Source organism: Caloenas nicobarica, chromosome 1 (genome assembly GCF_036013445.1).
Source record: "Caloenas nicobarica isolate bCalNic1 chromosome 1, bCalNic1.hap1, whole genome shotgun sequence".
Classification (NCBI taxonomy): Eukaryota; Metazoa; Chordata; class Aves; order Columbiformes; family Columbidae; genus Caloenas; species Caloenas nicobarica.
This window is the reverse complement of record NC_088245.1, coordinates 32,864,398-32,880,821: the sequence shown is the minus strand read 5'-3', so window position 1 is coordinate 32,880,821 and position 16,424 is coordinate 32,864,398. Positions and strand designations below refer to the sequence as shown.

The window sequence follows — 16,424 nt, the reverse complement described above, 5'->3', positions numbered from 1 at the left end:
ATTCCTGGGGGAAAAAAAGCTTCAGGGGAGAGTAAAATCAATTATCAAGATCACATCAGTATTTGAGTTTTCATGCATACATGTTATCTTGCCTGCTTTGATAATTAAATCCTCTGAATTCAGAGCTGAGTTTTCTGAAAGCCCTTTGTAATTATATGGTTTGCAAAGCTTTAAGTTTTCTGAACTACATTAGTCATAGATAAAAGGAATGAAAGAATTTCGTTTCAGGTAATTTCTTTTCTAGGAAGTATTTTCCTGTCTTAAAGTAGTCTCTAAATTAATTAAACATAAATTGCAAAACTACATTAGCAGTATTTAAAAATGATAAATTGGAAGATTTTTCTGAGAGCAAGATTTAATTTAGAAACAAATACTCCTTTTTGCCGGAACAGTACAGCAGACATATAAAAAGCAAGTTGTGACTAAATCAGTACTCTTATCTTTTTGCAAATATAATTATAGTTGCTTAAGAGAAACATGCTATTCATTGTATTGTGATAAATTTATTCCTTTATTCTGCAAATATTTAATTTTAAATATACTGACAGTTTCAATTAAACCTTTAAGATGGCACATATGAATGTTTAAGGACACATAGGAATTCCGGTAGTATTTGAAGACAAGTGAGTCAGCTGAGATTCTGCTCTACAAAGTACAGTTATTGTGAAAAATGTTTCTTTCCTAGCAGGTTAATTTAATATAGTTGCTTGTTATATATTTTAAAAACTTTTCTCCGGGTGTTGTTCTCAGGCAAATGTTTGCCAGGCTTGGTATTGAAGACTGAATGATCTGAACTTCCTTTCCTGAAGACAGAAAATATACTTTTAAAAAAGTGCTCAATAAAGTTTGTATGTAATTCTAGTGACATAGATGACAATGTAAGATAAAAGGAAGAGAAATATCTTAGGTACTTTGGAAGAAAGTTTATATTTAACTCCTTTTCACACCCACTTGGAAAGTACATTTTTCTTTGAGTATTAATTCCTTACTTGATCGTGTAAGAAATCTTTGTCTAGGTGTGAAATAAAGTACAGAGGAAATCCTAGAACAAATTAAGCATGTTCTTTTTCCAGACAGAAAAGGAATTAATTCAATTGATCAAAACTTCTTCATAGGATGGCATAAAAAAGAAAGATTAGTGAAAACATAAAAATAATAATGATACTTTAGTGCTGACATTCAGAATGCTCATGATCCAAGAGAAGTCAGCTGAGCAGCCACCTCATGTGGAAGTGCTTCAGATGGTCCTTGTCTGACCAAAAGTTCCCTGGGACCTGCAGCTCTGCTCTGCGGGTGAATGGGACAGCCCTGGTTTGAAGGATTAAATTCAAACCTCACTAAAGTCTTGTGGCAGTCCAGGAATATAACGGAGGAACAGCCCTTTCTCCAGGAGAGACTGGTCTGTCAGGTGTGCTACAGTCATGGCCAGTGCTCCTAGGGTGGATTTCTCAAAGTGTATCTGCAGCTCCATTAGTTTTACACCAGAGGGAGGGATGTCCTGGAGCCAGTCATATGTATAGTAGCAAATTTCTGGAGGAAACAGAATCCCGGGGTGGCAGGGCAAGGCCATGCCTCCAGGGACTGCACCATAACCTATAGTGTCTACTTTATACCTCTTCTCTTGCCCCTGTGTCACATACAGCAAGATATACAAAGCTGATGGAAAGGAGGTGCCAGGGTAAACATGACTTCGTAGCCCAATAGCTGGAAACACGCATACCCACGATTTTCCATTTTTCTTCCTTTAATGCTGATGATAAGCATAATGCTTACATGACGATAGCAATGAATGTACCGGAAACAGAAGGCTGATAGAGCATCTTCTTATGAGATCATTATATCAAGCTGTCCCCTGCACAGGTGTGGATGGCTGAGCTCAGGTGGTTGTCAATGACAACATGAATGAATGAACAAGACACAAGATGTTTGACATCTGATCAGTAATGCTCAGTATGAAAGAGCTTACACAGAAATTTCAAATGTGTACAGTAAATGTTATGTCATAATACAGAAACTTATTCCTATAATCACAGAGGCCACAGCTTCTTTTGGTTTTCTTGTAGTTTGAGATTTTTAATAAAGTAATGAAATACATTTCTCTTTTCAGTGTTCTGTTTCCTGTGGAAAAGGTTTGAAGTTTCGTGATGTACATTGTTTTAATAGCTTCCAAGCTAAAATAGAGGAAGGAAACTGCAGACATTTGAAAAAACCACGGACGTACAAAATATGTAGAGCTGGAAGATGTCCTGCTTGGAAGGCCAGCAGATGGAAAGAGGTATGTAAAATCTGCTATAATTATGTTCTCTGTGAGAGTCCAAGACAAGATCATATTCGTGACACACTGCTTCAATGGCAGCAATTGTCAGGAAGGTTTTTTTGTATGCACATCACAAGTAAATCTACAAATTAGTAAGTAGTTCATTATGTTTTCTTTTTCTTTCTTTTAAAAGTAATTAAGAGCAAATATCTGTGAAAACTGAAACGATTTGGTAATCTGTACTTTGTACAGGATGGGTACCTTGTAAATTCAAGATAGCTGTAAATTTTTATAGTTTACTTACCCTCAGCAATGAATTCAGTAGTACCACCGTAATTGCTGCCATAGTCTGAATATTGAAGTGAAGCCAGTTTTGTTGGGGAAGAACAGTGAAAAGGACTTGTGAGCCTTTTCCCTGGTTTGATCTTATGAAAAATCTCTCATCTTTTTGTGAAATTGTGCATAACTGAGCATGTGGCAATATTTTGCATTTCACTCGCTCTTTCAAAATATAATTCCCCACATTGACAAAGACATGTTACCACTCTCCATAATTTGGCCACACTTGTTAGAGTAATATCTGCTCTATGTTTGGGCTTGAGTCTTTCGGTAGATTTTGGGACCTATAATCGGGCTTCTGACTGGGGTGAAAGGGGGCTGTCTGTCACAGCAAGCTCTGCTGTTGTGGTGAGATACATTTGGCCAAGAAGGATGAAAGGAGGCACATGGCAGGATGGATTTGAAACTTTTTAAGCTGCTCAGGATTCAAAATTCTTAGTACTATCTGCAAAAGAAAGAAGTATCCTCAAAATACTGTACTGTATTCAAGATTTCTCTAACCTGAAATACTGAAATTTTTTTCTTTGATTTTAATATTTCTATTTTAAAACAAGTCAAGACTGTCAGTATCTAATAAAGGAATTATTTAAACTCAGAATGTAAGCTGTTTAATCTTGCAAAAATGTAAACTTTTGCTTTGCATATTCCTATAGCGATTGCTCCTACTGTGAATTAAGATAAGCAGGAAGATTGGTTACGTACCTCAGATGCATTAATTTTCTGTTTTTCCTAAAAATTTTGATTTTAATTGCAGTTTTACGTTTTTGTCATACTATTTTTTTTCGATGCAATGAAATATTAGTATGGTAGGAGCCGTGAGGTATATTTTTAAATAATATACTAAGAGCATGTAATAATGGCAACTGTACCACCTTCAGGGGACCGTCTCATTTCACACTGGCAACGGCTGGTTTTGATCTCTTTTTAGTGTTCTGTAACCTGTGGAGTGGGGATTCAGCAAAGGGACGTCTACTGTCAGCTGAAGGGCCTGGGTCAAGTGAGTGAAGCGATGTGTCCCCATGGTACCCGGCCCGCTGGCAAGAGGCATTGCTGGCTGCCTGCCTGCGTGCAGTACCAGTGGCTGGCAGATGAGTGGGAAGATGTAAGTAAAGCTTTCAACTTGTATGAAGTAACTGAGTGAAGTCATGAGATTTTTTTCTTTCTTTTTTTTTTTTTTTTTTTGACATTTTTTTTGTCTTTTTAAAGGAGATCTATATGGAAGACTTACCAGGAAACACAGGCAAAATAAAGATCAGCATTAGGAATTAGCCTCAAGTTGCGCCAGATAAGGATCAGATTAGATATCAGGAAAAAATTCTTCACAGAAAGCACTGGAACAGGGGCTGCCCAGGGAAGTGGTGGAGTCACCATCCCTGGAGGTGTTTAAAAGGCATTTAGACGAGGTTCTTAGGAACATGGTTTAATGCTAGAGTTAGGTTATGGTTGGACTCGATGATCCTGAGAGTGTCTTCCAACTGGAATTATTCTATGATTTTCCTACCAAATATGCATTTTCATATTTAAGAAAATATAAAGATACCCTCAGGAAAGAACTGTCCTTTTAAAGGTGTGATCATTATTTTCTACATGCTAAAAATATAATAACTTTTGTCTCCATGTATACAAACATATATAAAGAGAGGGAAAACCAGAATTTATGTATAATACCTGAAATAGTATACCGAAGGGTCTGTCTTATACGGTAAGATTAAACAAAAACCCAGTTTGTGCAATTGTGGCATCTTAATAAACTACACTATTAAATTTCCTAGGGCAAACCCTCTGAAACTTTGAATATGAAGGCTCAAAAGTCTCAGGAACACAATGCTGTAGAAATGACTACTGCTAATATATAAATAATTTATTGGTGCTCTGTAAAACCTGGGTTATACTCCTTCGGTTTGGACATATATATTCCTCTGTTAAGCTACATTGAGGGAAAGCTGGTGCTATAAGTTTCTTCCGTGTTTTCTCTTTCCACATGAAACTGTTAAAATCAGGAATTAATGGAAGTATGTCAGAATGTGCTTTTAGCATATACACTTTCAGACAATGAAGGTGAAGTTTCCTTTCCCATCAAACACCTGCAATATTCCAGCTGGGTATTTGAGCTCTGCACCACAAATCCATTGTGTTTCACTACATCTTCTGGCTGGTTCATAACTTCTTCCACATGGATATTGCTGTTTCCTTGAAATTCCTGTGTTCAATTCCCTTCTCTTACCAGCTTCATATATAGCCCTGTACATCTAGTATTAAGGTACGAGTTCAAGTGCTCCTGGTGCAGTACGTCCTCCACCCAACTGGCAGTATTTTGCCCAGCTGTCTCAGCATTTAGTGCTCCTGTGTCATTTCCTTGCCTCACCAGTCACAGTGTCACAGGAAAATTTCCAGATGTAGCATTTCTCCAGCTTGCAGCAGGGAGGCTGAGAGCAGCAGCCAGCATTCTTCTACCAAATAAGCATTTTCATACTAAAGAAAAGAATATCTACAAGACTAATGTATAGAGCATAATGAAAAGGATTCTTCTGCCTGTCCCCATTACCTCATGACTGAGCTACTCCCTATGTGCTTGATATTCTGAGCTGCCCCATGCCATTAAAAGATCAGGTGTTTCTGCAAGTTAAACCAGCCAACTGTCTCCACACTCCAAGCCCTCTACAAGTCCAAAGCAACCAAGTTACCAAGAGGAGGGAGCCTGGCTCTGCACAGTGTCTCACCATGGGAAGGCAAGAGACAACAGGAGTAAGGTGAAGCCAAAGAGGTTCAAACTGGATGTTATGAAAAACATTTTCTTCACAAGGAAAACTCAGGCAGTTTAATGGGCTGCACAGGAAATTTGTGCAGCCTCCATCCTTTGAAGTTTTCAAGACCTGACCTGATAAAGTTGTAGGTTTCCTCTGGCAGAGCTGTTTTACTCTATAGTGTCTTGTTTTAGTACTTCAAAATGCCTCTTTGAGTCAATAATAATAAAATTTGAACAAGAGGCTTTATTATGTGTCAGACCTTGATGAGTTTTCTAATTGACTGTTGTTGGGTCCAAAATAATATTGTTAGGTTTGGGTCTGACTGTATTAGGTGGTGTTTTTGATTATTGCCTCTGTGGAGACTGGAGTTTGTGTATTTGAGTCTTCCTTTATCACAGCAAGTTCAAGCAGGTAAGTTGAGGCACCCATAGCTGGGGATGTGCTGATGACATGTATTATTCAGCCTGTACCTCCACTTTTCTGCATTCTGGTGGCAGCAAGGTTCTCATCCTGTCCTGGTAGAACTGCAACAAATCTCCATCCCACCAGCTTGCCATGGGAGAGATCTGGAGACACAGAGAGAGCAAAGGCATAGGCTCGAGAGATACTGCTGCTCAAGGCTGCCACTGGCTTCATTAACAGGCAGTTTTCTTTTCTTTCCCCTCGTCTTTCCCCTCGTCTTTCCCCTCGTCTTTCCCCTCGTCTTTCCCCTCGTCTTTCCCCTCGTCTTTCCCCTCGTCTTTCCCCTCGTCTTTCCCCTCGTCTTTCCCCTCGTCTTTCCCCTCGTCTTTCCCCTCGTCTTTCCCCTCGTCTTTTTCACCTTCTTTTCCCTCTTCTTTTCCCCCTCGTCTTTTCCCCCTTGTCTTTTCCCCCTTCTTTTCCCTCTTCTCTTCTTGACCAACTTTTTCCTTCCATATTACACTGAAATCCTTTTTCGGCTCTTCTCTTTTCACACAGAAGAGCTTTTTTGCTCAGCCTGTCACCCTGGCCTGACATTTTAATTTTCTCCTCAATCTCACCCCACAGCTAGTGTCATGTCATTATACACAATTGTATTCTTAGCTGATTGGAGGTACCTGAACTTTGAAAACAAAGTAAAGGGTTTTGATCCAGTGAGTAATTCAGTCCAACACTGATAACAGATGTCATAGAAGTTGTTGCTGTCTGGGTTTTACTGGTGTGTGTGGCAGTTGGCAAATAACTTTGTTCTGTAAAGGGCTAGTTTTAAGTACAAAGCCTATAGCTGTTTTTCTCACTCTTAGTGCTTGACAACATATAGAAGAAGAAAGGAAATATATCGAAAAGTTAAGTGTGTGGGTGAAAGCCAGCTCCAAGTGGATGAAAGCTTCTGTGATGCTGCCACAAAGCCTGCATCAACCAAAAACTGTGGGATAGCTCCCTCCAAATATGTGGTGCTGACAGGAGAACTGTCACAGGTAGACTGATTATACTGCTCATGCATTTTTATATAGCTTTGCTTTAAAGAGTGTTATATTGCTGTAACATGTTCATTATGCCTGCAGAGCAAAAAATGTGTATTTTCATCTGAATGAGAGTGCCTAAACTTTGTGCACATTAAACCTGCAAATCAGCCATGTTTTATTCTAGTGACTGTGTTATCAGTCTTCTGTTAGCCCCCTAGGAACTATGAACAGCAGCTAGAGGACAGCTGCCCCCACCACAGCATTCCTTTGCTGCTTCCCAGGAAACTCTCTTGCGAGCTGATCTCACTGAAGTAAACGAAAATCTTTTAATTGATTTCGGAGAAGTGGTAGATCAGTGCCTTGCTCCCCTTGCACATCTGAGAAAAGGGCAGCATGGGACATCCCCCCTTCTTGCATGCACAACTACTGGAGACCTTCACTTCTGCACACTAATGTGACACACATAGAATTACAGGCTTTGCCAATGTGAGGGTCACAGCTGACTTTTCTGTAATTGCAATGCCGCCCAAAGGTTGTTCCTTAGAAATAATGCCTGTGTTGGGGATTTTATTTCAGTGCTCAACCAGCTGTGGATTTAGTTACCAGCAGAGGATCACGTACTGTGTTGGAATCCATTCTGTTCAAAATCCACATGCCCATGGCCTTCAAACTGTAGCGTACCGAGAATGCCCCATAGAGCCATCCCCATACGTTTATAAATGCAATATCGAAGGATGTTCACAAGCAGCTACCTGGAGAGTGGGGAAGTGGACCAAGGTGAGTATAGGCGTGCGAGCTGATTTTTTTCATAGCTGCCTCAAACACAAATGATTGCCAAGATTAATTTGCTGATGTAATTTTGTTAATGATTGGCTACCTTCTGAACTAACTCTGGATGGCTATCCATGTCTAGTGCTCAGTGTCTTGTGGAGCTGGGGTGAAGGAGAGAACTGTAGAATGTATGACTGAAAACGGCTTATCCAGTGACTTGTGCCTGCCACGTTTAAAACCAGATGCCAGAAAGATCTGCCGTGAGGAAGAATGTAAGTAACAGCTGTAATTTTCAGCTGAAGTTAATATTCCAGGTTATTTATACAAAATTTATATATCTATTTGGAGCGCAATCATGCAAAAGTAAGTCCTAAAGCTAAGCTCTATTCATGAAATATTAATATGATTTAATAATTCATTTTGAAGGTGAAATTCTTACCACCTGCAAAGATATCCAGATTAAAAAGGGGATTAGAAATGATGGTGAATACCTACTAAACGTTAAGGGAAGGATGATAAAGGTACTTTCAATATTTGAGCTTTTATGAGCACATATTTTTATGTAATAATACTTTTCTAATAAAGATTTTGCTGAAGGGTTGTATTTTCTCTTGCAGATTTATTGTTCAGGCATGCACTCAGAGAATCCCAAAGAATATCTGACTTTGGTAAAAGGTGAAGCAGACAACTTTTCTGAAGTATATGGATTCAGGTACAAAAGTGGGTTTGTAACTTTATGAAGTGCATTTCACAGAATCACAGAAGCACAGCATGTTAGGGATTGGAAGGGACCTCGAAAGATCATCTAGTCCAATCTCCCCGCCGGAGCAGGAACACCCAGATGAGGTTACACAGAAAGGCGTCCAGGCGGGTTTTGAATGTCTCCAGAGAAGGAGACTCCACAACCCCCGGGCAGCCTGTTCCAGTGTCTGTCACCCTCACTGAGAAGAAGTTTCTCCTCGTATTTAAGTGGAACCTCCTGTGTTCCAGCTTGAACCCATTACCCCTTGTCTTACCATTGGTTGTCACCGAGAAGAGCCTGGCTCCATCCTCGTGACACCCACCCTTTATATATTTATAAACATTAATGAGCTCACCCCTCAGTCTCCTCTTCTCCAAACTAAAGAGGCCCAGCTCTTTCTTCAAAATAAAATGATAAAATAATGCTTACCTTTTGTGAGAACAAATAAGTAGAATTTTTTCTCCTTGGTTTTCTGTTTTGAAGATCCAGACATAAGAACACACAGACAGAAATGTGGATACTTCAGGGCTGAAATTGTGTTAATTACACTAAATTATTATAAAAATTTTCTATGTTGACCTTCGTAGAAATGGTGTAGAAATCAGTGTTTCACTGAGCCAAGATTAACAGCTGAGTTTCTTGTTCACTAACTGTTGTTTAATATTTTTTTATGCAGCATGATGCAATGCAATTAATTTTTACTACAATGTTATGTTATGGAAAAATGTCAAAAGGAAAACTAAACCTTAACTATTCTCTAGGCTGCAGAATCCATATGAATGTCCTTTCAATGGAAGCAGAAGGCAAGACTGTGCCTGTCAAAATGATTACCTCGCAGCTGGCTTCACGGTTTTTAGCAAAATAAGATTTGATGTAGCCTCCATGCAAATCAAAAGTAAGCATTTTGGCAGCTTTAGCCAATGTGAGTGTTCTATTGAAATTGCACATGGTTGTGATTACTGAGTTACCGTTTCTGACCCACTTATGGACCCAATTATGCCATTTTGGGGCAATTCCTTTAGGAATTCAGTGAGAATTTCAAATTTTTTAAAAAATGGGGAAACCAACACTACTTCCCTTGTTAGTTTGTTCCAAGTGGTCAAGTGGCATGTGTCTTACCGATCCATATTTTATGTGTGAACTAGCTTCAGTTTCTAAGATATTGTTCCCATTATTCCATTTTCTTTTAGCCCCTGGCATATTTTTCTTGGGAAAGTCTTCCTACACTGTAATTAGTTGTCAGACATACTAAATGGACAGGGAATCTTGCAGCACTTTCAGGCCTCTGCCTGAAGATGACAAGGTGGCCCACAACCAGCCCACTTGGAGCTGCACCCAAGTGAACATCCATGGTCTCCCAACCCCCTCCTCTCTCATAAAGGAAACTGGGCTTGTAGGTTGGACTGATGTTGCATTAACTGAAATGGGCTATTTAAAACAGTTGGGAGGAAAAACAAACAAACAAGCCCACAATCAAGCAAAATAAAAAAAAAAAAGGTCAGTTAGAATTTCAGTTTTCACCTGACCTCCTAATGTAGCAGTTTCAGTGTTGAGTAATTTTCTTTTTTCTAGCCACAGATTTTCTTTTTGCTCGGACTATACTTGGGAGACCAGTTCCATTTGCTACAGCTGGAGATTGCTACAGTGCTGCTAGATGTCCACAGGTATTTATGATTCCTTATGACCTTGAAAAGTGCATGTAAGAGGAAAAAAGAAAAAAATCAGTGTGACTGCTTTAGAAATGTAAGTTTCTAAACCAATATCCTATGCTGTCTACTCTGTGGACTACATTAATAAGGAGTTTTTCTTTCTCCTTTCTCTCCCATTCTGCCTTTTTTTTTTTTTAATCTGTTTCTCTCTCAAATTGTTTATTCCACACTTTCCCTCTAGGCTCCATGTATGTATAATCAGCTTTCTATGTATTTCATATATCGCTCTCCCTCCCCCTGGATGTGATGTACCCTTTCTTTTCCCCTATTCCCTTCTCAGTCTTTGTTCTCCTCCAGTGACTTTCCTTTTCTATAATCCTGCAGATTTTTTCTTATCTTTTGTCTGTTTCTCTCCTGACTCTTCATATCTTTGAAGACTACCAGAGGAAATCAATCCCATTTAGCAGCATAATTTAAAATTTATGCAGTCATTGACGTGTCTACATTAGTGTGTTAGATTGGATTGGACGGTGCTTTTTAAGTGAATATCTGAATTGTCTCACTTTACTGTGTGATGGTTCACATCATGGAGCAGTCTCGAACGACATGAAATGGTTGCCTTCTGGATGAAAATAATGAGCTCCAGAAGGACCTTAATGCACTCCAACTGCTGATGAGGATTCAGTCTCTGGGACTAGATGAGAGTGAGTCCAAAACAAAACCCTGATCTGTATACTGTATACGGACATTGAGCTCTCTGGCCCAATATTTTCACTCTATGGATCTGCTCATATCACAATGTCCTTCTTGCTGATGCAGATAGAGCCCTAGTCTGAACTAGTCCATCTAGGCTGCTTTTGGAGTCCACTGGCAGATGTGGGATTCTCTAGAAAACAGTTCAGCTAATATTACTCTGTGAGACACCTTAGGGTGGTATCAACCGTCCTCTGGAAGCGCACATTTCTTTTCACTGCTTATGGAGTTAAGACAGACTAGCTCAGACTTGCACCGAGGTGAATCCCTGTTGACCATCCATCCAAGGAGCTTAAACTTAAGACAGGCTGTGTGGGTGGACACATTCAAGGGCAGCTGAGACAATTTAGATACAGTGAAAAGGCCTCCATTACTGCACTCTGAGTCCTTGAAATCTGTTCCTGACCTTGAGGATGCTGCGTGGCATCAGACAGCTGTTAAGCTGTCATTATAATTGTACATAGCACTTCTCATTTATTTTTGCAAAATGGTATCACTGTGAATGAAGTTACTTTGGGCCTGTTAATTGTGGAAAGCATTCCAGTCTGTTTGCGTGAATTTCCTCCAGATGCTTTATTTATTAAATGGAAATCTTCCACCTTTTGGGCACTTGAAAAACAACCTACCCTATCCATGTGAGCTTATGTTAGCTCATTCTGAGTGTACGACTGCTATAAGCACAGCAACTTGACACAGAAGTGCTCTCAAAACAAATCTGCGCTATTGAACAATATAAGACTGAGTTTTTATAAAGGAACTTCAGTGAATCACAAGAATAAAGACTGAATGCTGTATTTTTATACATACATGCAGGCATATACCAACACAGATATTTTTATGTATCTAAAATATAAATCTGATATGACGATATTAAGCAATAAAATACAGAAGCTAACATCTAATAAAAATGTAATATTTGCTAAAGCTTTGTTTTCAGGATTTGGGCAATTTTAACTAGGTTTGAATACAGAAATTCAGGCCTTCAGTGAATTATATGGAGATGTGGAAGAGTTTTGTGATTATAGTGCTGCCTGAACTGACCATTAGGCTCCCTATAGAGTTAGTACTTCTTTCCAACATATTGCACTTCTCTGTGAATGCAATTTAATATGTTTCTGTACCCCAGTTTCTTTATGAAGGCAGTGCAGTTTGTATCTTCTAATGTATTTCTTATTCTCGTATGGGCTCACTCTGTTTTAAAACTAGTTTTCAGAGTATGTATTTGTGTAGGTGAATATTTTAGAATCAATGAACTGTTGTGAACGGTTTGTATTGCAAAACATTCCATTTAGCAATAAATTTATATATTTTAACATCCACTTATGTTCATGTTCAATTGTGTTATTTGGTATACTGAAAAAGAAATGGAAGATTATAAGATAATGATGCTTGAACAGTATGCTTGCAAAAATTTGAGAATTAGATGGCTAGGAAGTGATTTGTCTGTAATTTCCTGATAGCAGTAGGTCCTAACCACATTACTTCCAAAAAATTCAGGCACTTTAAAAAACAAAGTCTTTCAAGAAAGCCAGCCTCATTCTTGCATGTTGCAAGTCTGTATTTTTAATAAATTAAAATTTAGTATATAGCAAGGAAGCTAAAATAATTTGAATTGTCTGTTATTTCTGTGTTCAGACTCTGCAGACAGATGCTGCAGATCAGCTGCTTACTGCAGAATAACTTGTTCGTGTTTCTATGTCCTGAGCACCAAAAAAATCAGGGTACAATGCAGTGTACAGTTAAGTACAGGTTAAGTACACACCTTTGAGTACTTATTGTCTAGATATTCCCTAAGTGAAATGTGCAGACATGCAGATATAAAGTGTTTTAGTGTTTTAAACTCTGTTTATCAGCTCTGTATTTTACATTTTGCCCTTTTTTTTTTTTTTTCTTTTGTTAGGGACAGTTCAGCATTAATTTGGCTGGTACAGGTCTGAGATTATCCAGTACAGTTAGGTGGATTACTCAGGGCAACTATGCAACTGCTGACATACACAAATCCCACGTAAGTTGATGTTTCTTTCCTTTACTTGCTCTTACGACTTGGAGTATTATGCCTCCAGGAGTGCAAGTGATGACTATCTACTGAAAGCTAGTTGGAAATCAAAAATAGTGCACAAGGTATTTGACCCTTCTAAGTCTTCTTCCAGATGTAATGTGAAAACTAGGGCTGATAATTTACTCTTAAATATCTCATAGCATGTTTAATCACATAGAATATAATCCAGATCAACACTGCCTGCCTACCCTCCTCTTACTAGTTTTAAGAGCCTATTCATATATTAATCAGGTTTATTAAAATACTTAATAATACTTAAAAAAAAAAAAAAACCACCAAAAAAACCCCCATTTTATTAAAGATGCTCTACTACAGAGGATCTTTACAGATTGCTTACCTCCAACTTGATTTGTATGGCAAACCAAAAGACCAGTTAAGCGAGAACTGCAAACATGCACAGTTTAAGACAACATTGTACAGTGAGCCAGGAAAGAAGGTACAAGGCGATACTGATAAATTATCTTTGTGCCTATTTTGCTAATTTGATTCTGTCTCTTGATTTAGTATTTGTCAGTATAATTTGTCAAAGGGTCTATTGTGTGCAAACCTCAAGGAGATTTTTGTACAACTGTGATTTCAGTCGCTTTTCTTGATTGACTGTTCTCTTTGTCTAATTCCCAGGATGGTACTAAAATATATGGAAGATGCGGAGGATTTTGTGGAAAATGTATTCCTAACACAATTATTGGTCTCCAACTTCAAATACAGTGAGAACTCTGATGTGGTAAGAACATCAAAGCAGGGACATCTGCCTTTTAGGTGCAAATTGTAGGTGCTGTGTATATATATATATTTTAATTCTTTCATCTCTGTAATGCTTGTTACTGTACTGCTCACTACTAAGAACTCCTGTTTTCTTCAGTGTTTGTTCAGGGATGTATTATCTGTTTGTGGGCTTTTAAGTGCCTAAATCACAATCATAAACTTTCAGGTTTTAATGGAGAGGCATTCATTCAATGTACAGTATATATTAGCAAGTAACTTGCACTGAGGTTACTACTATGGGTAACAGCGTAAATTGTCGCATAATTGTAATACTTTACCTGCAACTGATCAGTGCAATTCTTTATGCAGAATTCAGTAAAATGGTACTCTACTGGTTTTCTTGATCAACTGTACTAAAATATAAAAAGGATTTATCCCTATATAGAGAAGACAGATAATATATGAAAATGCTTCTAATTTTCTGAAACCTCTTAGGAACTATCTGACAATAATTTACAGAAGAAGAGTGTATAACCAACACACCTCAGATAGTTTCTATAGAGCTGTGTGTCTCTGTCAGTAAAAGCATTTTTTCCCCATCCCTTTCATTATATTCTTTGTGGTGCTCAAATACTAGCAGTAATCCTGTGAAGTGTGGTTTAACCTCTGTAGTCTCTATAGCACATTAAACATCTAGGCTTAGTTTTGTTGTGGTTACAGGAAAATAAAATAAGAAAACAAATTGCTTGGAAATCTGATTTTTAAATCCCTGATTGTCATTCAAGTATACTGTAAAAGCAGTGTATTTTGTTTACTGTAGCATCTTGTATGTGATTGTATGAATATATATTTACTTAAACACTTTCCATATACACCTTACTCCTTATATTGGCCAGTGGCATATTAGTAAAGCCTGTAGTGTTTGTCCCTCTTATATTCCAATTCAGCCTAATTTTCAGTAACCTTAGCAAAAACTCGGTGCAGAGGCAGCATCAAGCCCCACAGTGTGTTTGGTGTCCATCTTTGATTCAATTAAATTTTTCAGTGGTTGTAAATACATTTCTAACATCTGCTAGTTAAAATTATTTATTCAAGAGAAGTAAATGTATGAAAGAGTTACAAGGTTTAAAAAACGATGGAGCTCTTTGATTTGTTGTTTTGTATTACTTTATAGTCCACAACTGTAGAAATATATGCATATAAAGATAATGCATTTCAGGGCCAACTCTCAGGTATTCAGAATAAATTTTTCTACGTGCATAATAGCATACATTACATACCAGATAGCTATACATACTTTTTCTGACAATATGTGTTCTGTAAACCCAATATCTGTTTTGCATGCCACTGAAATCGGTAGATCAAATGGCAGCTATATCACATTATTACCCACAAAGAGTTATCCATGAACTAGCAATATGTATTAATTAAAAACAATACTGTACCACAGAAATGTAAGCAGCTACTTTTTAGGTAACACATGTAGGTAATCATTTTGTGATCTCTGCATCAGAAATGTATTTTTGCACTATGTGCCTTATATTAGTTGTAAACATTAATAAGAATACAAAGTATTATTTTCCTAGAAATGTTTACATTTATAATTAAAATCTTGTAATTTATAAAATATTTATATAATAAATATGCTTGTGTGAATGGTATCAGAGTATGTACTTTTTTTAATCAAATGCTTAGTACAAAACATTACAAAAAAAAAATTAATCTGTATGCACAGAATAACTACATTGCTAGTAGCTCTTCACAGTAATATACATAGACTTATACTGGAATAACTGCCGCACAAGCAGGTTACAGTCATACAGATATCACCCATGGAAGCAAATCCTGCTTCAGAGGTAAAAACTCCATGTCTGCATCCTCTTTCCAGTGATCCTCCCATGTTCACCTCTACCTTTCGTGGCAGGTTGCCCTGTAAATTGTTCAATGAAATAATGTAGAAATCTGAAATAGTCTTCTTCCCCTCTGTGCTAAACATCGATCGATTCATTTAGACCATGGTCCCTTGACACCTGCTTTGGCAGAAGGGGAGCTGCAGTCCGTCTCCATACCCAGGAAGACCATTTTTTTTTCAGCCCTGAAACTCCACTTAAGGGCAAGGAAGCGCTCTGAGCTCTGCTGCCACAAAATCACTCTGTAAATCCACTACCAATGTGATTTTTAACCCAGTATTCAACACAGTATGGTTTTGTTTGGTAATAGTAGTGATTTTTGAGTAAAAATGTATTTTCTATAATTAGAGTAAGGCCTGTGGCCCAAAGTCAACTTCTGCATAAAACAGCACTGTACTGTATTGTAGTTTTTTGCATCTTTTCTTACTTTTATCCTTGCTTTGGAGTTTCAGCTCCGGTGTAGTGAGAAAGTACTTGTGTGTTCTGGCATCTTGTGATTTCCTTGTGTTAGGATTTTGATTTTTTTGAGAAAAAAGGGCTTAAACAATTACCTTATTTCAACTTACTAACTTTTCATCCCGAGGGCAATTTAAGGCAAACATGAGCCTGATGATAAGCTCTGATGAATTTGGAAATGTGATGGTGCTGACATGTTAGAAAGTTCATGCAATGAAATGAGAATCATGGGTTGTACTTGCAGTATGATGTTTCCATCTACGTTAATCGACGTTGTTATGGATTTCTATTGCACCGGGCACCTGAGACATGTACCAGGGTAGCGGGCTGTTCCATGAGAGCACTGTGAGTTCCACCCGTGCTCTCCAGCTTTGGTTGATGCTTAGGAAATGAAGCACTGAACTGTCCTGTCACTATTCTTTACAGAAGAAAATGATAATTAAAGAATGGTAATAGTTAAAGATGATTGTATCAATAGTTTCTGTTAGATGTTTTCTAGGACATTTTCAATCCCATCAACAATAGCATCAAGTATTAGGTGACACAACAACACTTACTTGCTTATGTATATGCACCCACACACACAGAGTAGTTATCTGAACACCGAATGCC

The 16,424-nt window shown here is 38.0% G+C and overlaps 1 protein-coding gene across 5 annotated transcripts in view; it reads left to right on the top strand.

The window, feature by feature from the left end:
- Nucleotides 1–14,977, top strand: part of ADAMTS20 (ADAM metallopeptidase with thrombospondin type 1 motif 20) — a 101,529-nt gene extending 86,552 nt beyond the window's left edge. For 4 of the 5 annotated variants that reach the window (XM_065627921.1, XM_065627923.1, XM_065627914.1 and 1 more), the window contains 11 exons: nt 2,108–2,275; nt 3,525–3,698; nt 6,606–6,779; nt 7,344–7,544; nt 7,681–7,810; nt 7,965–8,059; nt 8,156–8,250; nt 9,042–9,175; nt 9,853–9,944; nt 12,583–12,687; nt 13,363–14,977. In XM_065627921.1, coding sequence (XP_065483993.1) covers nt 2,108–2,275; nt 3,525–3,698; nt 6,606–6,779; nt 7,344–7,544; nt 7,681–7,810; nt 7,965–8,059; nt 8,156–8,250; nt 9,042–9,175; nt 9,853–9,944; nt 12,583–12,687; nt 13,363–13,452 — 1,458 coding nt within the window. In that variant the 3' untranslated portion in view covers nt 13,453–14,977. Of the gene's footprint in view, nt 1–2,107; nt 2,276–3,524; nt 3,699–6,605; nt 6,780–7,343; nt 7,545–7,680; nt 7,811–7,964; nt 8,060–8,135; nt 8,251–9,041; nt 9,176–9,852; nt 9,945–12,582; nt 12,688–13,362 lie in introns of those variants that run through there. The other variant, XM_065627930.1, reaches the window with a different exon arrangement.
- Nucleotides 14,978–16,424: the final 1,447 nt, after the last annotated feature.